General features: G+C 37.4%; 2 protein-coding genes across 2 annotated transcripts; one reads left to right on the forward strand and one right to left on the reverse strand.

Annotated features, from left to right (window-relative positions):
• Nucleotides 1–719: 719 nt before the first annotated feature.
• LOC110167299 (palmitoyltransferase ZDHHC18-B-like) lies at nucleotides 720–9,122 on the reverse strand. The gene is made up of 9 exons (XM_055157612.1): nucleotides 8,860–9,122; nucleotides 7,515–7,675; nucleotides 5,424–5,573; nucleotides 4,455–4,592; nucleotides 4,070–4,121; nucleotides 3,867–3,969; nucleotides 3,594–3,706; nucleotides 2,775–2,880; nucleotides 720–1,094 (listed from the first exon to the last, which is right to left on the reverse strand). The coding sequence occupies exons 1-9, from the start codon at nucleotides 9,120–9,122 to the stop codon at nucleotides 720–722; spliced, it is 1,461 nt and encodes a 486-aa protein (XP_055013587.1).
• Nucleotides 9,123–11,094: 1,972 nt separating this feature from the next.
• On the forward strand, nucleotides 11,095–17,229 carry kdf1b (keratinocyte differentiation factor 1b). Its single transcript, XM_020932632.2, has 4 exons — nucleotides 11,095–11,250; nucleotides 11,969–12,900; nucleotides 13,610–13,696; nucleotides 16,059–17,229. Exons 2-4 carry the CDS (start codon nucleotides 11,973–11,975, stop codon nucleotides 16,148–16,150), a joined length of 1,107 nt encoding a protein of 368 aa, XP_020788291.2. The 5' UTR covers nucleotides 11,095–11,250; nucleotides 11,969–11,972; the 3' UTR covers nucleotides 16,151–17,229.
• The last annotated feature ends 980 nt before the right edge of the window (nucleotides 17,230–18,209 follow it).

The following is an 18,209-nucleotide window of genomic DNA, read 5'->3' on the forward strand; positions in this document are numbered from 1 at the left end:
AAGGCGGTTTAGAGCAGATTTCTGTGGGGCTGTTGATAAAAGGAAGACTTGTTTGGTTGGTTAAGACCTATAGTTTCTGGATAAGGACGTTAGATTATTTTTGGCATTCAGGATCTTGAATCACTTATTATATTTGACTGTTGATTTTTTTTTTTTCTGTCAAAAGTTTTAATTATTACGGCTATTCTTACCTAAAATTACAAGATTTACTTCAGTAAATTCTAGCCTATAATTATGTTCTTACTAATTAGGCCCATTTAAATTTAAAGGTACATTTTTCTATCAGAGGGTCTGATTTATACATGTCATTGCCTTGTCTAGGATGGTCCTCAGTATGGCATTAAAATTATCTATCTCCATGTACACAAATAGATGACACCACTAGGCCAAGTCACTGGTGAAGTCACCCCTCTCACAGTAAGAATGCGTGTATGTTTGGGCAATAAAAATAGCAAGTAAAAAAAAAAATGCAATATATAATAATAACTGAATGCCATATTGTGGAACATTCCAGGGCAAAGCAATAAAATCGCCATGGAGGCAAGGTATTAATATCTCGATATGCTATGCAGCAATTTTTGGAAGACCTTTGAATTCTTAATATTCTTCTTTTCTGGAAACGTAACTTTTACAATTAATTTGCCTTGTGAAACAGTGTTGGGAGAACATAAGTATATAGCATGCATTTCAGAGGTTGCAAGCACAGAGCTGTGATTCAATCAGTGCCGTGGACCTCGTTTGGAGCGATGATGATGCCGGTGGTGATGGTGGTGGTGGTCTACTTCCACAGAGGTAGGGGGCGCTGGATCTTCAAGGCTAGAGTTGGGCATGTGCAAAGCTGTGTGTTTTTTCCTCTTTGATGAATGAGTTTTGGTTCGTTGTGGTGGAGAAGTGTGAGTTTTGATTTGGCGCGGGGGAGAGGCCTGAGCAGGAACGGGAGAAATGTTGGATAGCTCTGGAGCAGGGTCAGCGTGCACGGTGAGGTGGTTGTCCGAGCAGGTGTGGACTGACTGAGATTTTCCCTGAGGACACGAGCTGGACAGGAGCGGCGAGCGAGCGGCAGACTCCAGAAGGACTTTAGTGCCCTGTGTGCACTGGAAGAGAGGAGACATGTAGTGAGATAGGATACAAAAGGTGGAAGTAAAGCCAGCAGATGGTTAACAAGGGTTTGATGTTAGACATATCTATGCATTAATTTACACATAGATGAGGAAGCTTCATCATCTTATAATTGTGAATGAATACAGAATTTATTTTAAAAGAAACCACTTCCACACTTGGCCATGGAGGATCGAGAACCACTATACTCTTTGTGTGTCAGAAAGAAATGGAATATCCCATGCAAATAATAGAAAATAACTAAAACTGTAGCTTATAAATGTCTACATGTTTCTCGCAACATGTTTTCCAGACTTTACTAACTGTCACTTTTTGCTGAAGTGTAACTATAATAGATGGATTACAATAAAATAACCTGAGGTCCTTTAGTCACCCAGACAAGTTGATGAACAATAGGTTTCAAAGAGTCTGGTCAATTCTGAGGATAAACTTGGAAAAGAGAATTATTATTATTGCCAAAATTCTCAACCAAAAGAACAGAACATAAATATTTGGTCTGTACTGAGTGTTGAGTGTTGAGGTTTTGTGCGGATCAGTGACATGAAAACTGCTTCTGGTAGAGTAAGTGGCAGATAACATAACGCAAATAAGCTACTCTGACAAATTTGCAGTGTGGACACTTTGTGCATCCATGCTGTGCTACATGATGCACTGTGCCACACTACACTAAGAATAAAGCCATGCAGAGGAGCAGCCAAGAGGAGCAGAGGAGACAGTGAGTCTGCACACTGCATCCCTCACTGGAACCCGGGCTTACCACACTCAGGGCTTTTGTTTTTTCCTGCTCTAAATGCAGCTAATCAGGCCGTGCAGACCGCAGCAAAGTCGAGACACTTCTCCTCCTGGTGTCAGCGAAGGACACAGGCAGAGAGACAGACCACAGACAGAAGAGCAGGTTAGGACTGGCTGCACCCGCACACAATGCAAGACGCCTGGGACAGAGCTCTTCCAAATCTGACATGGCATGAATACAAAATAAACTTAAACGGATAAAGGACAAAAATTTGAGTGCAATGAATGTTGATGTATTGAACACATTACAGTATGAGAACGGAAAACATGGAAATGGTATGTAAACCAAATAGGAATTAAATTATATTCAAATCGTTGTACATTTAGTGATACATAAAGCTCTAGATAGTTTAACCTTGAACATTTTTGTTTTTCCCCCTAATGGATCATCACTACAACTCAGTTGCATTGTGATTTGTCTTCTGTCTTCTAGGGTATAAATATGTTCATCATACAAAAAAAATCCTCTTATGGGCACCATATTGTGGACTTTTCAAGCTTCAATAGACAGAATATTGTCTTTATTGAGTAAATTGTTATGTACTTTTTATCACTTACACCTCATGAATAAGCCAACTATACACACGCTCTCCTATAAGTTGACCACACTCCACATTGTCCATGCATCTATGCAGATATATATTGCTATATGGTTGCAAGACCCAAATATGTGGATCAATCGATATATAAATTACACTAGCACTAACACTGTACTATTGAACTATTCAGGCATTCGGCAGAGAGAAAAAGCATGCAGGAAGACCAATGTTGATGCAGGAACAGTTTGTACGGGGCAAGCAGGGGTCGGACACATAGGTCAGACAGCAGGACGGACAGAGAGACGGGCAGGCATGCTTTCCTACCACATTTATCTCATTCTTAGTGGTCAGTGCAGGCAGCTCCATGTCCCCACCAGCTCCTGTCTGCACATATTTGTCTTCAGGCAGGAAACCTCGTCTGTCGATCAAACTAGGACAACAGACAACCTCATTAGACAGACAGCAGTCCGTCAAAATCAGACAGGGACACAGTAGAAAGGTGTCGACGAATTCACTCAAAAATATTACTACTAGGACTTTTCTAAACTGACTCCAAAATCACTCTGGTATGACGGGACTAGGCCTATTAAATATATTGCATTTTAACTGTAATCACAATTTGAACTGGCACAATCATCAAAACACAACTGCAAAAATCATTTGGATAATAGAATGTCCTCTGCAAAGAACATAATATTGTGTCTTTTTATTGAAAAATCTTGTTATGTCTGTAGTTTAGACTAACAAACATGCTCTGAAATTGTTATAATAGTTTAGCAGTTCTTACACCGATCTTTTTTGAAATGTTAATGCTCCTGGAGCTGTTTACAGTTTGCTCTCTGAACAGAATCCTACTTTAACATAAATCACAAATTTAACTGCTTTCCCAATACTTCAAAAAGACATATTGTGCTTGTCTCTGTTATATAGTTATATCTATGACACCTGTTATAATTTTGACATTTTCTTCTAAAACAACATAATAAAAGAAACAAGTCATCTATGTGAAAATTGCAGTGCCCATCACCATAAACATCATCACAAGAAAGAGCTACACAGTTGTTGACACCTCCTATGGATAGTGAAAAGCCACCACTACCAATACATTATTTACACACAGTCTGTTAGGAAAGTGGGGTGTACCTGGGGGGCATAGGTCCACAGAGGATGGAGCAACAGTTTGTACAGATGTTTCTGTGGCTGTATGGGTTTGTTACCGGTTCCCCTCCACTCTTCCCCGACCATGAGCCTTTAATCTGAGTAAAAAAAAAAAAAAAAAAAAAAAAGTATATATATATATATATATATATATATATATATATATATACTATATATATACACATATATATATATATAATTTTAAAAGGGTATCAGCAAATTAAATCTGTGAATCGCAGCATATCTTGCAGTTCTTACATCTTCATTGGTGGTCCGGTTGGAAGCTACAAGGTAAGTATGGAAGCCTGAGAGGCCCACAATGGACCAAACAGAGAAGAAACACACAACCAGCTCCACTGCAGTGAAAGGCACAGTCAAGGACATCGACAGTGTGATCAATGTGATAAGACATAAAGCCATTACTACTGAAGCTGATGGAGAGCTTGTTATGTAAAGGATATCTGCCCGGACTCTCTTGAAGTGCAAACACAAGTCCCTTGCCACCCTGAGCCCCTGGAGGAAAATTTTAAAAAGAATGAAATCAAATTATTACTACAAACTACACAAACATCAAAAATCATATTCTTAATTTTGTGGGAACTATGTACAAAATGTATTAATTTCTGTTACAGTGCTTTTCTTTCTCTTTCTCCAGTGTTATAATGTAAATGCATCACCCGATAATGTAACACATATTTTCAGAAAATACTGAAAACACCAAATTGACTATACACTATAATTAAAAAGAAAAAGCTCATGTGAATATGTAAGAACTATTTTAATCTCTGGATTCAACCATGCTAGCCAAGGTAACAGAATCCTAAAATATATGGAACAATAACGTACTGAGAGCAAGATGTGTGGTCACACAGCCAAAAATAAAGGCTGTGTGGAAGGACAGAGACACGATGAAGGAATAGAAGAATCTGTAGTTTCGTTTTCCCACACAGTTCCCCACCCACGGGCAGTGATGGTCGAAACGCTCTGTGGACAAAAAGAGCAATTTATAAGATAACTTTTCCAAAAATAATCTGTTTTTTCTTTTGTACAGATGCCTCAATGTAAGATTTTAGTGTTACATTTATTATGAAAAGATTACACAAGACTGTGTACAATAATTGACAAAATGACCCAAAAATTGTGAAATACTGTGTTCATTCAGTCACTTTCCAAAGGTATGTTAATTTGACATAAAAAGATGCTTCATCAAAAACATATGGGGAATTTTGTTTTGTTTCTTTCACACGTTTAACACACAAGCCTTGCATTTTCACTTATTTCTTCTCTCAAACACTCCACCTTGTGATGTCATGTGGCAATACAGGAAGAGCTCCACTGTGTTTTTAAACTTCATACACTTTCACTAGAGACATTTGGATAATTTCAGATCGGGAATGGCTAATCTCTACTGAACTAAAGGGAAAAGGTAGCTGTTAATTTGAAAACTACCGCGTCATGACATCACAAGGTACAACGGAGAATTTTGAGCTTTGGGGATGTAGAAAGACTAATAACCCAAGGTTACTCAGGGTTGTGTGAATGAATCTAAACCCAAATCCAGGCATGTTTTTGAGGAGGTAAGAGCTTTATAACAAGGTTTAAAGCTCACAAAAATCCATTTTGTGTAAATTAGGACCCTTAAAAGCTAAAATACTGCCTTGTTAGCATAGCAAGTCTTCCCTAACAACACACCACACTGTCTAGTGTTTAGACAGCAGTAATGGCCATGCTAAATGTCACCCTATGGAGTCGTGGTTCATTATTTAAGCTGTATAAATGTCATGGGTGTGGGAGCAGAGGCCGGAGTTGGCTCACCCACACAGTTGTCACACACTCTGCAGTGAGAGGTGCGAGGCGGGCGGAACATCTTACACGTGGGGCAGTACTTGAGCTTAACCACCTGCCCGTTGATCTCAACCTCCCGAGTGCGTGGTGGGGACTGGTAGCTGCTGTTTCTGGACTCATCTGAGGGGAGAGGAATGATATTATTATGATTTATGTATATAGAAGGTACAGGTTGTTACAGGTTGTTGGTCAAAAAAATCTAACTTGCTGCTTGATCCTATTTGATAAACCCTCAACCCCAATCTTAATTAACAAGACAAACAATTTCATATGAACCTTTCATATGAACAAAATTGCCAAAACAATTGTGGTTTAAATCTTTTTTTTTTGCCTTTTGACGAAACAAATCACTCTATCTAGGCTGACTAAAATAAATCATCATATAACAGTTTTGTTTTGTTTTTTTATTCACAGCTCATCACAGTTTTGTAGCAATACATTTTTAGCTATTTTTCTCAGCCAACAACAATTCCAATGCAACAGCAGCTCTCCAAATTTTTGTTCTTTTCATCTTTGACGTTGTGTAATTATTATGAAGATGCACTTTAAACTTCTTGAAAAATAGCAAGAGAAAAGACAGCTCATTAGTGGTTGCTGTGGTAAATATGTACTGGTTCTGTCAGTGCCTTCAAAACATACAAGATAACAGGGATTGTACTTTGTATTACTGCAGTCTAAACTTAGGATGGGAGTGGGTGTCTCATAAAATAAAATGTTCAAGAATCCAACTTTTGACAGTGCTATTGTTTAGTGGGTTGAATGTGGGCTGAGACTATTTTCATCTTGTGCCTCTCAAAATACAATAGAAAAATGTTATTGTCCATCACCACTTTTTATTCCTCCCATGGAACAATCTTTAAAAAGTCCACATGCAGTTTGATGGCTATAGCAATTAGTGACTGTTGTCACACTGATGAACTATTTAAAACAAAATGCTATATCTTTTGAATGCGAAAAGTTCTTAAAATGTTACATGTAATGGGAAACTGAAACCAATGAATGCCCACCTCACACAGCATCCATACAGTTTTGTTGAAAATGGCTGCATTGGTGTCACTGATTGACAATACAATTTGCACATGTTTTACTGAATGATTTGTTGATGTCTTCATTTCTAGGCTGAGTTTTTAACTCCAATAATACTTCAAAGGTCCTATATTACAAAAAATGACTCTTGTGAGCTTTAAGCCATGTTAAAATGCTGTTACCTCATCAAAAACATACCTGGAGTTGTGCTGTGATTCATTCACACATGTGAGTAATCCTTTATTGTTAGTCTGTCTGTATCTCTAAAGATGAAAATGATCTGTTGTGATATCATGAAGAGGTATTTTTCAAGTTATCAGCTATCTTTTGCCTTTTGTTTAGCAGAGATAGGCAATTTCAAGATTGAAATCATCCAAATCCTGGTGAAGGTGTATGGAGTGGAGACACAGTGGAGCTCTTCCTGTACTACCAAAAGACTTCACAAGGTGAAACAATGTTTTCATTTTAGAGAAGAACACAGACTAAATATGCAGAGTGTTGTGTTAAAAATGTGTGTTTTTGATGAGGAAACATCATCATAACATAAATCAGAAAACAGCGTAATATGACTCTAAATTGTAAATATTGTCAGTATAACTGGACCTAACATTTTTTTCACACTTGAATGCTGTTAATATGTGCAGTTGTGGGACATTTTATAGATGAAATGCATTAATAACAATGATGAAAACATACGTAATATTTTTTTCTTTAATCAGTATTTGTAATATAGAAAAGTATAATTAATTTCTTTAAATGTATGTTTCCTTTTATTTTTTTTTTACTTTTATTTACCTCAATATTATGGGGTAACATTGTAAGGGACCTTGTGTTTAGATCAAATTCATTATGTGTCAGTTCCTTTGAGTGAAGACAGAAGAAAAGCCTTGGACAGTCAGCTTTGGGGGATCACATTCTTTACAGGAAATTAAAAAGGTAACATAATGCCGTTTAAAGTTCTATGGTGATAAATTTCTTAGTATGCCATAAAAGTTTTACAGTGCCAGATATTAGCATTAAACTGGTCAGTTATACCGATTTGCTTCTCGATGTCCGCAGCCTCGTCTGGTGTGGCTCTGGGCAGGATTCCTGGATCACTCAGAGTTGTCTGCAGTAGTGTGATGAGAACAAAGACAAAAAGGAGCCCTCCTATAACTGGTACACACATGGTCAGATGTTGGACCAAGAAGGGGCAGCTGTAATACAGACATAAAATAGGAACATAAGTGCTGGGTAATGTGCAGTTATAGCATTAACAGTTGAAACTAAAAAAGCCCAGAGAGACATTTTAATTAACATGCACTGCTGTAATTGTGACTAGTCCCAGGAGACAGAGCACACTTTCATAGGCAGTATGTTGCAATTGTGAAGAATTTGGTTAAGAAAGAGCAGACTAAAAATTCTCCAACTAACAGTTCAAGAGTCTCAGTTAGATATAGGCCTGTCATGATAATTACTATTGATTTATCGTTCAATATATGAAAGCTAAAGAACAATATATTTTAGGGCTGAATATTTTTCGTGTGTACATTTTCTTTGTAAAAGTAGGGAAATATGGGGTATTTTTGTGGTAATACAATATTATTTTAGGTGTAAAGGGTTGAATAAGTCACTTATAAGGCTAATATATTCTTTCTACTTGTTGCAGCTCAGGTTTATTGAATGGAACGGTCTATTTAAAAATGGTTCACTGGGATTATCTTGCATTATTGTTATTATGTCAGTGACATGTTATCGTTTATTGCAGTATTTCTCTCTATGTACAGTATATATAAATTACTTTCTGATCATGTTCCCTTTGATTACTCACATCAGATTTTACAGATTAGATGCCATTTAAAGGTCCTATATTAAGTAAATTTGACTCTTGTGAGCTTTAAGCCATGTTTGAATGTTAACTCCACAGAAGTATACTTGGAGTAGCGTTTAGTTTTTCCTTCACACATTTGAGTTAGTCTTTATTATTAAAGTCTACACCTACAAAGCTCAAAATGCTCTGCTCCACCTTGTGATCTCACGAAGTGGTAGTTTTCAAGTTACCTTTTGTTCAGCAGATTGGCAATTCCAAATCTGAAATGATCCAAATTATTCTCGTGAAGTTGCATGGACTTTAAAAACACAGTGGAGCACTTCCTGTATTGCCACATGACATCACAAGGTGGAACAGAGTGTTTTCTGTCTGAGAGAAGAACGCACCGTAACTGTGCAGGGCTGTGTGAATGTGTGAGTGAAACAAAACACAACTCTAGAAATGTTTGTGACGAGGAATCAGCACTGAAAATAACAAAATATGGGACCGTCAAGTAATGTCAAAGGTCCAGAAATCAGACTGTCTATGAACAAGGCCACTGATGCAACAATAGAAATCGTTAAACCTTACTCAAACACAAAGAAAAGTCCACTGGTGACGAGGATCAGCCCTAGAGTAAGAGGCAGGACACCACTTTTCCGAGCCATAACGATGCGTCCATCGCAGAAGAAGCGGTTCCTCCCGGGGAACACCTGCCACTTCCTTCGGGGTTTCCTCCTCTGCTTCTCGGGCTGCCTCTCGTCCTCCTCCCGGGCTTCGCGCTCGGATGGAGGATGACTCGGAGCGGGCATCGGAAGTGTCTTTGGGTCTATTTGCTGATAATCGTTTTTCATGTCGTTTTTTTTCCCCTCCTGTCACGTACTTTGGTTTCTTTGTCCCAGCAGCAGCATCACCGACAGCCGTGTTTATGAGGGATTAGGGGAGCAAATGTCGCAACTCCGATGAGAATACAAGCTAATGCTGCACAAGTCATTGAGCAGTGAACACCAAAAATATCCCACGATCGGTAGCATCTCCTTATTTCCCACGTAAACTAAAATTCTGGTTTATTTTGGTTTCCATTTTCACCCACTCTCAGACAAGTCACGCGTAAAGAAAACAACGTTTCAGGTTTGGCATCAGATTGGATTGTCCAGATGCGCACGGTTAAAGCATCCTTACCGTGGTTAGCTAGTTAGCTGTGTAATCCGGGTACATTTAGTTTAACTTGCTATGTAAAGTCACGGTATGTTATAAGCAATCAAACTGTCAATTTACTAACGCTATCTGGAAGTTTCTATTGTCACAAACTAGATCTGTGTCTCTACATCTGTTCTGTATCCGTCAGCATCATCTATGGTCAGCATCCTACACAGCTCACGAGGTACGGCAGGAGAAGCTGTTCCGCTGCCCTTTCACAATAGATTATTGATAAGGACATTTGTAATTGAGTTATTCATGCTAAATCATATGCTCTGAAGAGGTTGGTTAGAAGAAAAACAAGCCGTATTCATTTAAAATAAATAAGCCACAAACTACCAATGTGTGCTTTAATTGGCTTTTGAATGATTGATTGAATGGATGGATAAATACATAAATTAATAAATACTCAGTAAATACAGCGTTAGTAGATCTGACTACTAAAATAGAATTGAAAGAACAATAATCAAAAGTTCGACTATGAGTATATAGGCCTAGAGAAACAATGCTGATATAGTCATTTCGCTGCGGAGGAAGGATAAGATTTTAAAGTACGAGATTTTTTATTTTTTTTTTGAAAAACCGAAGTAAAAACGCTTGAGCTTTATCTTAAAAAAAAAAAAAAAAAAAAACAGTTCCTACATGCCCCCTGGTGGCAGATAAAACATGATAAACATTCTCGTTACATTTTATGTTGGCGTTAACAAAAACAGTTAATTCTAGGGTTTAATAGCCCATCTATTTTTATTTATTTGTTTGTTTATTTATTTGTAAATATGCAGCTCAAAGTAAAATATAGTCTACCTTATTATTATTATTATTATTATTATTAGTTTTTATCCATACAGACCTATACCTGGGCCTAAAGCACCGAAAAGAAAATTACATTGTTCTTATAAACCCAGGCATCCCATGAAAACGATAGCCTTTAAGAATGTATTGCATGTCTATTTATGAAATATAATTGTCAATATTTGTTTAGTCTGTTTCTTATGAGACCAAGATCAACTTACCCCACAGTACCCCATTCAACACATAGTGGCCTTCTGGACTCCCTGAGGAGTCCTCAGAAGACTTCAAATACCACAAGCATGGGCTTCAAGTATAAAGGTGGACAATAGGCTTATTTAAACTGAAAATGATTCTACTACCCTGAGTTGCCTACTGCACGTGCAACAGGTAGCCTGTCAGGTAACAATTTGTGTGTGTGTGTGTGTGTGTGTGTGTGTGTGTGTGTGTGTGTGTGTGTGTGTGTGTGTGTGTGTGTGTGTGTGTGTGTGTGTGTGTGTGTGTGTGTGTGTGTGTGTGTGTGTGTGCGTGCGTGCGTGAGTGCGTGCGTGTGTCTGTATGGTATCTCCGGAAGCAGAGCTATAGGTTTAACTTCTATCCAAAATAAAATACGCCTACCAGTAGCCTCTTGCAACTTTGTTACCAGTGGCCGTTTTCCTAAAAGAAGATAGCGTACATTTTATCCTCTGGTGTATTATCAAGAAACAATTGTAATGAGTTGCTCATAAAAAATAACATTAATAATAAATACAATAAATAAGCATGGCGTTTTATTTTGAAACCTGTTTTTGAGGCATTACAACGGAAGTTGACCGTCTTCACTACCTGGTGCGCGTCTCCACCTTGACGCGCAGGTAGCACGGATTTAGGTTAAAAACTTTGGTTTAAGTGTCGTTTCGCAAAGAGACTTCTCACAAAGGCAAAGATGGATTAAAATAAGCCTGTATCACCCTGAAGAGCAGTGCGTCTGCGGTGTGGGCAAGCTGTTCGACGGTGAGTCACGTTTGGTCAGAAATATGTAGGTCCTCTAATGGAGGAAGAGTAACAATGACATGTCGCCATGAAAGTGAAAATAATTAAGCTCTTAAGGGCTGACTATTTTAAACGCGTCAGCTTTCACTCACACGTGAGTAGACTAACTTTAAGTGACGGACCGCATTAGGCTAACCTTCTCCTTGACATTTGTTTTCTTTGATCAACAATGCAGTAGACGAACAAGTAGCGCACTGTAAACAGACCCGACCTGCCACCATGACGTCACTGTGGAGCAACAGCGCATTTTCCTAAATGTTTTTAAAAGTACCAGCAGAGCCACATATTTATTTTGGTCACTGAATTATGTCTTCTATTGCTGAACACCTGTTTTATTTAAGAAATCCCCGAATTTTCATCTGACTTATAAATGGGAGAACCAGCTGGGCTGCTTTTCATGCCACCTGCAGATAGCTGTTTCATGGGCTATGTTTGTTTACCAGAGAGGCACCCTCAGGTTGTAGCAAGTTAGTTCTGGTTTTGTTTAAAAAAAAAAAAAAAAAAAAAGACAGAGAGAGAGAGACAGAGACAGAGAGACAAGTTTCATAAAAGTAAAATAAAGTAAATAAATAAATAAAATGTGACATAAAATATATGATTTAGAATGTACAACACATATCAAATGTACAACAGTGTTTCATTCAGAGTTGTTAAGTGCCTGTTTGTTGTGTTTTGTCAGAGCCATGTCAGTGGGCAGTGCCGGTGGTGGTGTCCGGTCCTCTGGGTCAGGCAATTCCAGGCATGCCTTCAGCCACAGCATCAGCCAGAGGTCATCCTATGAGGAGCGCTGCGTGGACCCAGTTGAAACTTTACCTTACTCTCAAGAGCCCAAGTCCACACATAAGGCCGACCCGAGGGATGCCAATGGCAACAAGTGTGAAACCATCGGCTTCATCCCTGGTTCTGCTGAACCCACCTCCGTGTCACCAAGCTGCAACCCCTGCACCTCACCCAAACGCTGCCGCAGTGTCTTCTGCACAGTCCTGACTTGTGGCCTGTACCGTTTCTGCCAGAGCTCCACCCTCACTCCCTGCATCGCGCCTAATGAGAGTTCTCCAGATGAGCCAGAAAAAATAAGTCTCAGAAACACCAAGACAAAAGATGTCGAAGAGGATGGTAAGGACTGGCTAAATGACGTGCACATTGGTGGGATCAGAATAGAAAAGTCCATTGAGTACCCGGATGAGCCTCGACCCCTGTCCTCTTGTGTGTCCTCCACTGGAGCGGTCACTCACTTCAGCCACTCGTCTCTGCATCAGTCCATGGTATTTGACGACTGGGAGGAGGAGGACGTAGAGAATGTGGACTCTCTCATCACAAAGAAGCTACTGGAGCTGTACTCGGAGTATCAGATTGAAGAGCTGGCTCGCTGCACCACGGACTCTGTGTTTCTGAGGAAGACCAAAGACATCAACCAGCTCATCAACTCCCTGGCTGAAGAGCACCAGATGGACGAGCAGGAGGCAGAGTGCCGCCTGGTGAGGGGCATCATCCGCATCAGCACCCGCAAGAGCAAAAAGAAGCCCCACATCTCCAAGCGGGAGAGGACCCTGTCTGACAGTGGCCATGAGACCATGAAGGAGAGCGGATCCACCTCATTCAGCAACAACAGTGTGTGGCATTTTATTAATTCATACTAGACTTATTATTTCTAACTTATTATATTGGCTGGCCAATATATCAAGCTGATACTTTTTAACACATAGGCTGTCAGCCTTGAATCTCAAGCAGAGGTCAATGTTTAGTCGATTTGCTGTTGCCTAAACAAGAGACATAATGCTTTATTTGAACACTTTAATGAGCAAAGATAACTGCACAAAACCTGATTACACTGCTCTTTTATAGGTTTGTGGTCAAAAAGGGCTGTGAGTAAGTTTGTAGTAAATTTTAATTATAGAATTTGGGAAAATAATAAAGACCAGCCATCAGTTTCTGTGGAGTCATGAACCTACGATAAACCCATATCGGTCAGTCTTTATTCAAAAGTATTCTGACACTTAGGTGTGATAAATGGATTTGCCAGTAGCAAACCTGTAGCTTATCAGGTTGTTCCACAGCTCTTTTGTTTACTTTTTTTATATTGTTTTGGCTAATGCATTTGTAGGGACATTTTGCATTGCTACTACAAACTTGGCAGATTTGATCATGAGCTTTATAGGAAAAAGCTTTATCTGTCACACAGCTTGGTGGTCCTAGTTTTGTCTTTTTTACTAAAAATCTTGATGACTAGATTATTATCTCTGCTTTAAAAAAAAATATAACATTTTATTTGTTATTTATGTATTGTGTTGAGGAGTAACTTTGCATATGTTTCTTTTAGATGACTACAAATCCAGCCTAAACATTCAAATATCTGATCTGACTTCATCTGATAAGTACGCCAGGGAGATGTGGAGGAACAATGAAGGTGAGAGGTGTTTACTTCTTTTAGGCCAGCTCAACTTAATTAAAAACAGCATCTACTAGTGGTACAGCAGGGTCTTTTTTCCCCAGCAATTCTGTAGAGCTTCTGCACCCACCTGAAATTTGTGAAGTTTGTGATTTTATTTTCTAAAATCGATATTTCTAAGCAGGCAATTCATGTTAAGGCAAATTAACAGTGTCTAGCAAAAAGCATTCATGATAATTTCTCTTCAAACTACTTCCTTTCTGCATAATAATACACTATAATGCTAATCTACAATACACAAATTTACAGTTTTTGAATCGTAATTAATGCTCAGTTTTGATTAGCTGCAACCTCGTTCAACTAAATAAATCCACTTCTACTGCCAATATGGAGCTTTCTAAATCCGGTAAAAGACTCAGGCTTTTTTCTGCCACATTCACAATCTCTGAAACTTCAAGAAAGTTAGTTAATTACGACCAATGCAGTTAGTTTATATGAGAATTCTGTGCTGCAACCACTGCCAGTATGGGCTTTGCAGGTGCATGCCAGGATTGTGTGACAACAACTGTACCACTACTGTACCACTACTGCATATTTAGTAGTGTGGACACTTTGTTTATGCTGACAGATTTTCCTTATTTTGGCATCTGTAATCTAAATTTTCATTTGCCTTCACCTTCATATGTCTAAACAGTCGCATGCATGTAATTCTTGTGTTTAAGTAAAAATCACTCATTACATTACAAGATAATGGTTATATATTTAAGTTTGAAAGTTTCTACAAGCATTCAACTTGTGACCACATAAAGGTTCCACATGAGACAACTCTTAAATAACAATTTATTAAATACAAATAACTTGAGACTGTATGCATTTTGCATCTTTTCCTTCACAACCTTTTTCCTTCTCGCTCTGTTGTGTTTGAGCAAAAGAGACATTGAAGAATACAGAGACAGATAAAATCAGCATCAGACATCATGTACAGAGGACACTACTTGATACAAATAATTTAGACATGCCTAAATGTGTGGTTTTGACAAACGCAAATATGGTCACACTAACCTGTATTCCACTGAATCATGTCTTCTAATCCAACAGAAAGAGCTGTAGTTTTATTTTCGCTGAGTTTATGCAAATTCGATGCTTCGTTTCTGTGAGAGTTGCGCAAAACTGAATTAAACACATTATAATCTCAAACGGATTGATGTGCTCAAGTCGTTACGGTTTATATGCGTAAAGTTGAATTTATTTATGCAGATTAGTAGTACAGATAGTAATAATAATGATGATCATTTTAATATAAAAACGTTAATGATTAATCGATAATCGATCGTTAATTCTTCCGACGATCGATTAAGAAAATTTCTTCGAATGCCCATCCCTAATGGAGATATTTTCTGCATTAGGCCTACTTAACTTTTCATCCCATTTTTGTCTATACTTATTAGTACTTTCTCTTTGTACTAGTGGGGAACCTTTTGTTATTTTTCTGCACTATTATAGAATTGAGCTGTAGAGGGTTGCATAAACAACGTACGACTCATTATAAAGCCTTATGAAATACTAAAGTGTTTCTTTCCATTCCTGTTTATTTATATTTATACATTTTTAAACAATATTTTGCTTTTACAGTAGTTTTTTGGGGTAATTTCAATATTATTGTTTATAATGTATATTTTTAGCAATATATCACACTTGAAAATGTGTTAACATTGCAGACTTAGTATTTAGTGTTCAGTTCTTTGCGTTTTCCTTGTGCTGCTGCCTCTTGACCTTGTTGTAGGTGTACATCTGAATTGGTTCTCAAGCAAATAGGGATGGGACAATAAACAATAATATTGTTTATCATGATAAAAAAGAATTGACAATTTTGTATAATCATGATAATTGCAATTGTTTCACCAGAATACTCAGAGAAAAGTTACTTAACCGTAATGATATCTTCTAGATTATTGTTATTTTCACAGATAACAAAGTACAATACTATAAATGTTGTTTTAAGATTAAACTAATTAATGTAATTAATGTATTCATGATTAATTCATAAATAAAAAGTTACTAATTATAATAATCATCATGATATTATTGTGAATTGCAGTTTTGGCCATCAGAATCTTGACTCAAAACTTCTATTATATATTCTTCTTACCTACATATGTACATACGTACGTACGTATGCATGTATGTATAATATATATGTATGTGTGTGTATGTGTGTGTATGTATATATATATATATATATGTATATATATATATATATATATATATATATATATATATATATATATATATATACATATACATATACATACATATAATGTATGTATGTATATATGTATGTATAAAAATTAAGTCTAAATCTGTGCTCATGTCGTCACAGGTCATTCGCCTGTTTCTCCAACCTCTTACTCACCGTCCACTACAGAGACCTCCTCAGGTGTCCCTCTCATCCGCTCTGCTGTGAGGACATGAGGACACTACTCTAGGACACCACACCTGGTCTCCATGGTAACATAATGGAGAGAGGACATTTATCGTTGCTGTAGGAGGAATGTGAAGTCTTGTATTTAGAAGAAGTATGTGGACAAACTCAGGGCCTAGTGTGTAGAAGTTTATGTGTGGTGCAACTGTGTGGATTTGAAGGATTGAATTTGATGCTTCTTTTTGTGACCGTCCTCCTCTTTTACTGAAGGAACCAAAAACTACTTTTTAAGTTTTACTTTTAAGTCAAACAATTAAACAATTAAGTGCCTATAGTGCTTTGTTTTATACAGCTACACCTTTAAAATATGTTGTATATTTATAATTTATTATATGTATTTCCTTTTTAAATTAAATGCTTACGTAATTTAAATGTAATGACTGGTAAGGTGGTCGAATGCCAAGAGTGCAATAGAGGTATCACCAGACTCTTAATGTTCAATTGTATGACCATCAAATTATTTTAGATATGAAACACAAATAAAAACATTAATTCATTGTATACAACAAACATTTATAGATCTTGTCATGCCGTAATCATGAACAATTGAGGTCAGACATAAGAGAGGAGCACTAGTTTGCTATGGCAGACTGAAGTCAACGCCAAAAAGCACATGCCCTGTTTTTTGCATTTGCTGTGTGCTAAATAAAATCTGTAGATAGTTTGTCTCAGAAAATGTGATTCTTCAGAAACTGCTGCATTGTTGTGTGAAAAACATATACTTTGTTAATCAAATGTAAGGATACTTGATTGTATGGATGCCTTTTATTGTCTTCTTTGATTAGCGAGAAATAGAGATATGGCTAGCTAGACTATAATATTATGCCTTCAGTTTGTTACCTATGTTGAAGTTGAAATGAAAAATGTTTCTCAATGCTGTTTATTGTGTGCCTCACGTGGGAATTTGTTCAGCTGACACATGTTCTTATTTTTCATTAGCCGGTGTGTTCTTATCATTTATGTATAAACTGACTTTTAAACTAAATTTTTAATCGTTTAGTACTTTCTTAGGCTGGTATATGTGTGTTAAAAATGCTGCTAATGCTTGTAATAAACCATTATGAAACTAGTTATTCTGGTTGGAACATTTATTTTGCCATTATTTATTGTGTCTGGATTGCTGAGTCAACAAGTTTTTTACTTATGTATGAGTTAAGGATCTAAAAGAATAGTGCTTTGGCTATTCGGTCAAAGAAATGTATGTTTATTTGAAACTGCATACAAAATTACTCCCTCTACTTAAGAAGTAACCTAATAATCCAAAATAGTTTTTACTGATAACAATTGTAAGGTTGCTGAGTAATTAACTGAAAGATCAAGAGCTCGAGATTCAGCCATGTCTAATTGTCAATGATATAGTTGGAGTTTCTGGATCAAGAGGTGCATAGCCAAACTTCTGTCAGTAAAATAACCTGTAAAAATACCTGGGACACATAACAAATCAGTGGTTTTGGACAAATCTGCTGGGACAGGAGATACAGGGCTCCTAATTGGGACTATCCCCGGTTAACAGGGAGGTCTAGTGTTAATGAAATCAATACTATCAACCATTGTAATTTTGTTTTAGAAAAGAATAAATAGAATTTAATGAAAAATCTATATCATGATCATTTCTTTCCCATATCACCCACCCCTGTCCTTCTGTAAAAACATTATTGTGGGCCTACTGCAGGCTTGTTGAAATTGTTGATTTGAGTTGCCAGATTCAAACCTAAACCCTCTGCAGCTCACTGTAAATGGTACCTAATGACAATTGTTTTACCGTTCGATAGCGCCACTAGGGGGCAGTAAAGTTGTTGTTTTGTTTTTGTTTTTTTAACTGTGGTCCAGCAGTCTAAGGGTTGCATTACGTTTCATATTAAAGGACGTTATTATCTGGTTATACCAGGTTTTAAAAACTCAGACTGGATTATTCAAGCCGTTTGGAAAATAAATTAGAAAACCCACCGATAGCTGACATTGTTGTGTTCGTCCGCATCATCCAGATCTGAGGTAATTAATTTTATAGAAATATATAGATTAACAGTAGCCTATTACTTTTACTATTTG

The sequence above is a fragment of the Boleophthalmus pectinirostris genome, unplaced genomic scaffold, assembly GCF_026225935.1.
Source record: "Boleophthalmus pectinirostris isolate CB_2022bp ecotype Guang Dong unplaced genomic scaffold, ASM2622593v1 HiC_scaffold_21, whole genome shotgun sequence".
NCBI classification, from domain to species: Eukaryota; Metazoa; Chordata; class Actinopteri; order Gobiiformes; family Gobiidae; genus Boleophthalmus; species Boleophthalmus pectinirostris.

Excerpts from the sequence above, each read along its gene's own strand:
- kdf1b (XM_020932632.2), top strand. The coding sequence starts at position 11,973 with ATGTCAGTGGGCAGTGCCGGTGGTGGTGTCCGGTCCTCTGGGTCAGGC. Across the intron at positions 12,901-13,609 it reads CACCTCATTCAGCAACAACA|ATGACTACAAATCCAGCCTA; the intron begins GTGTGTGGCATT and ends TGTTTCTTTTAG. Across the intron at positions 13,697-16,058 it reads GATGTGGAGGAACAATGAAG|GTCATTCGCCTGTTTCTCCA; the intron begins GTGAGAGGTGTT and ends ATGTCGTCACAG.
- LOC110167299 (XM_055157612.1), bottom strand. The coding sequence starts at position 9,122 with ATGAAAAACGATTATCAGCAAATAGACCCAAAGACACTTCCGATGCCC. Across the intron at positions 3,707-3,866 it reads ACCGGACCACCAATGAAGAT|ATTAAAGGCTCATGGTCGGG; the intron begins GTAAGAACTGCA and ends TTTTTTACTCAG. Across the intron at positions 1,095-2,774 it reads CTAAGAATGAGATAAATGTG|TGCACACAGGGCACTAAAGT; the intron begins GTAGGAAAGCAT and ends CCTCTCTTCCAG.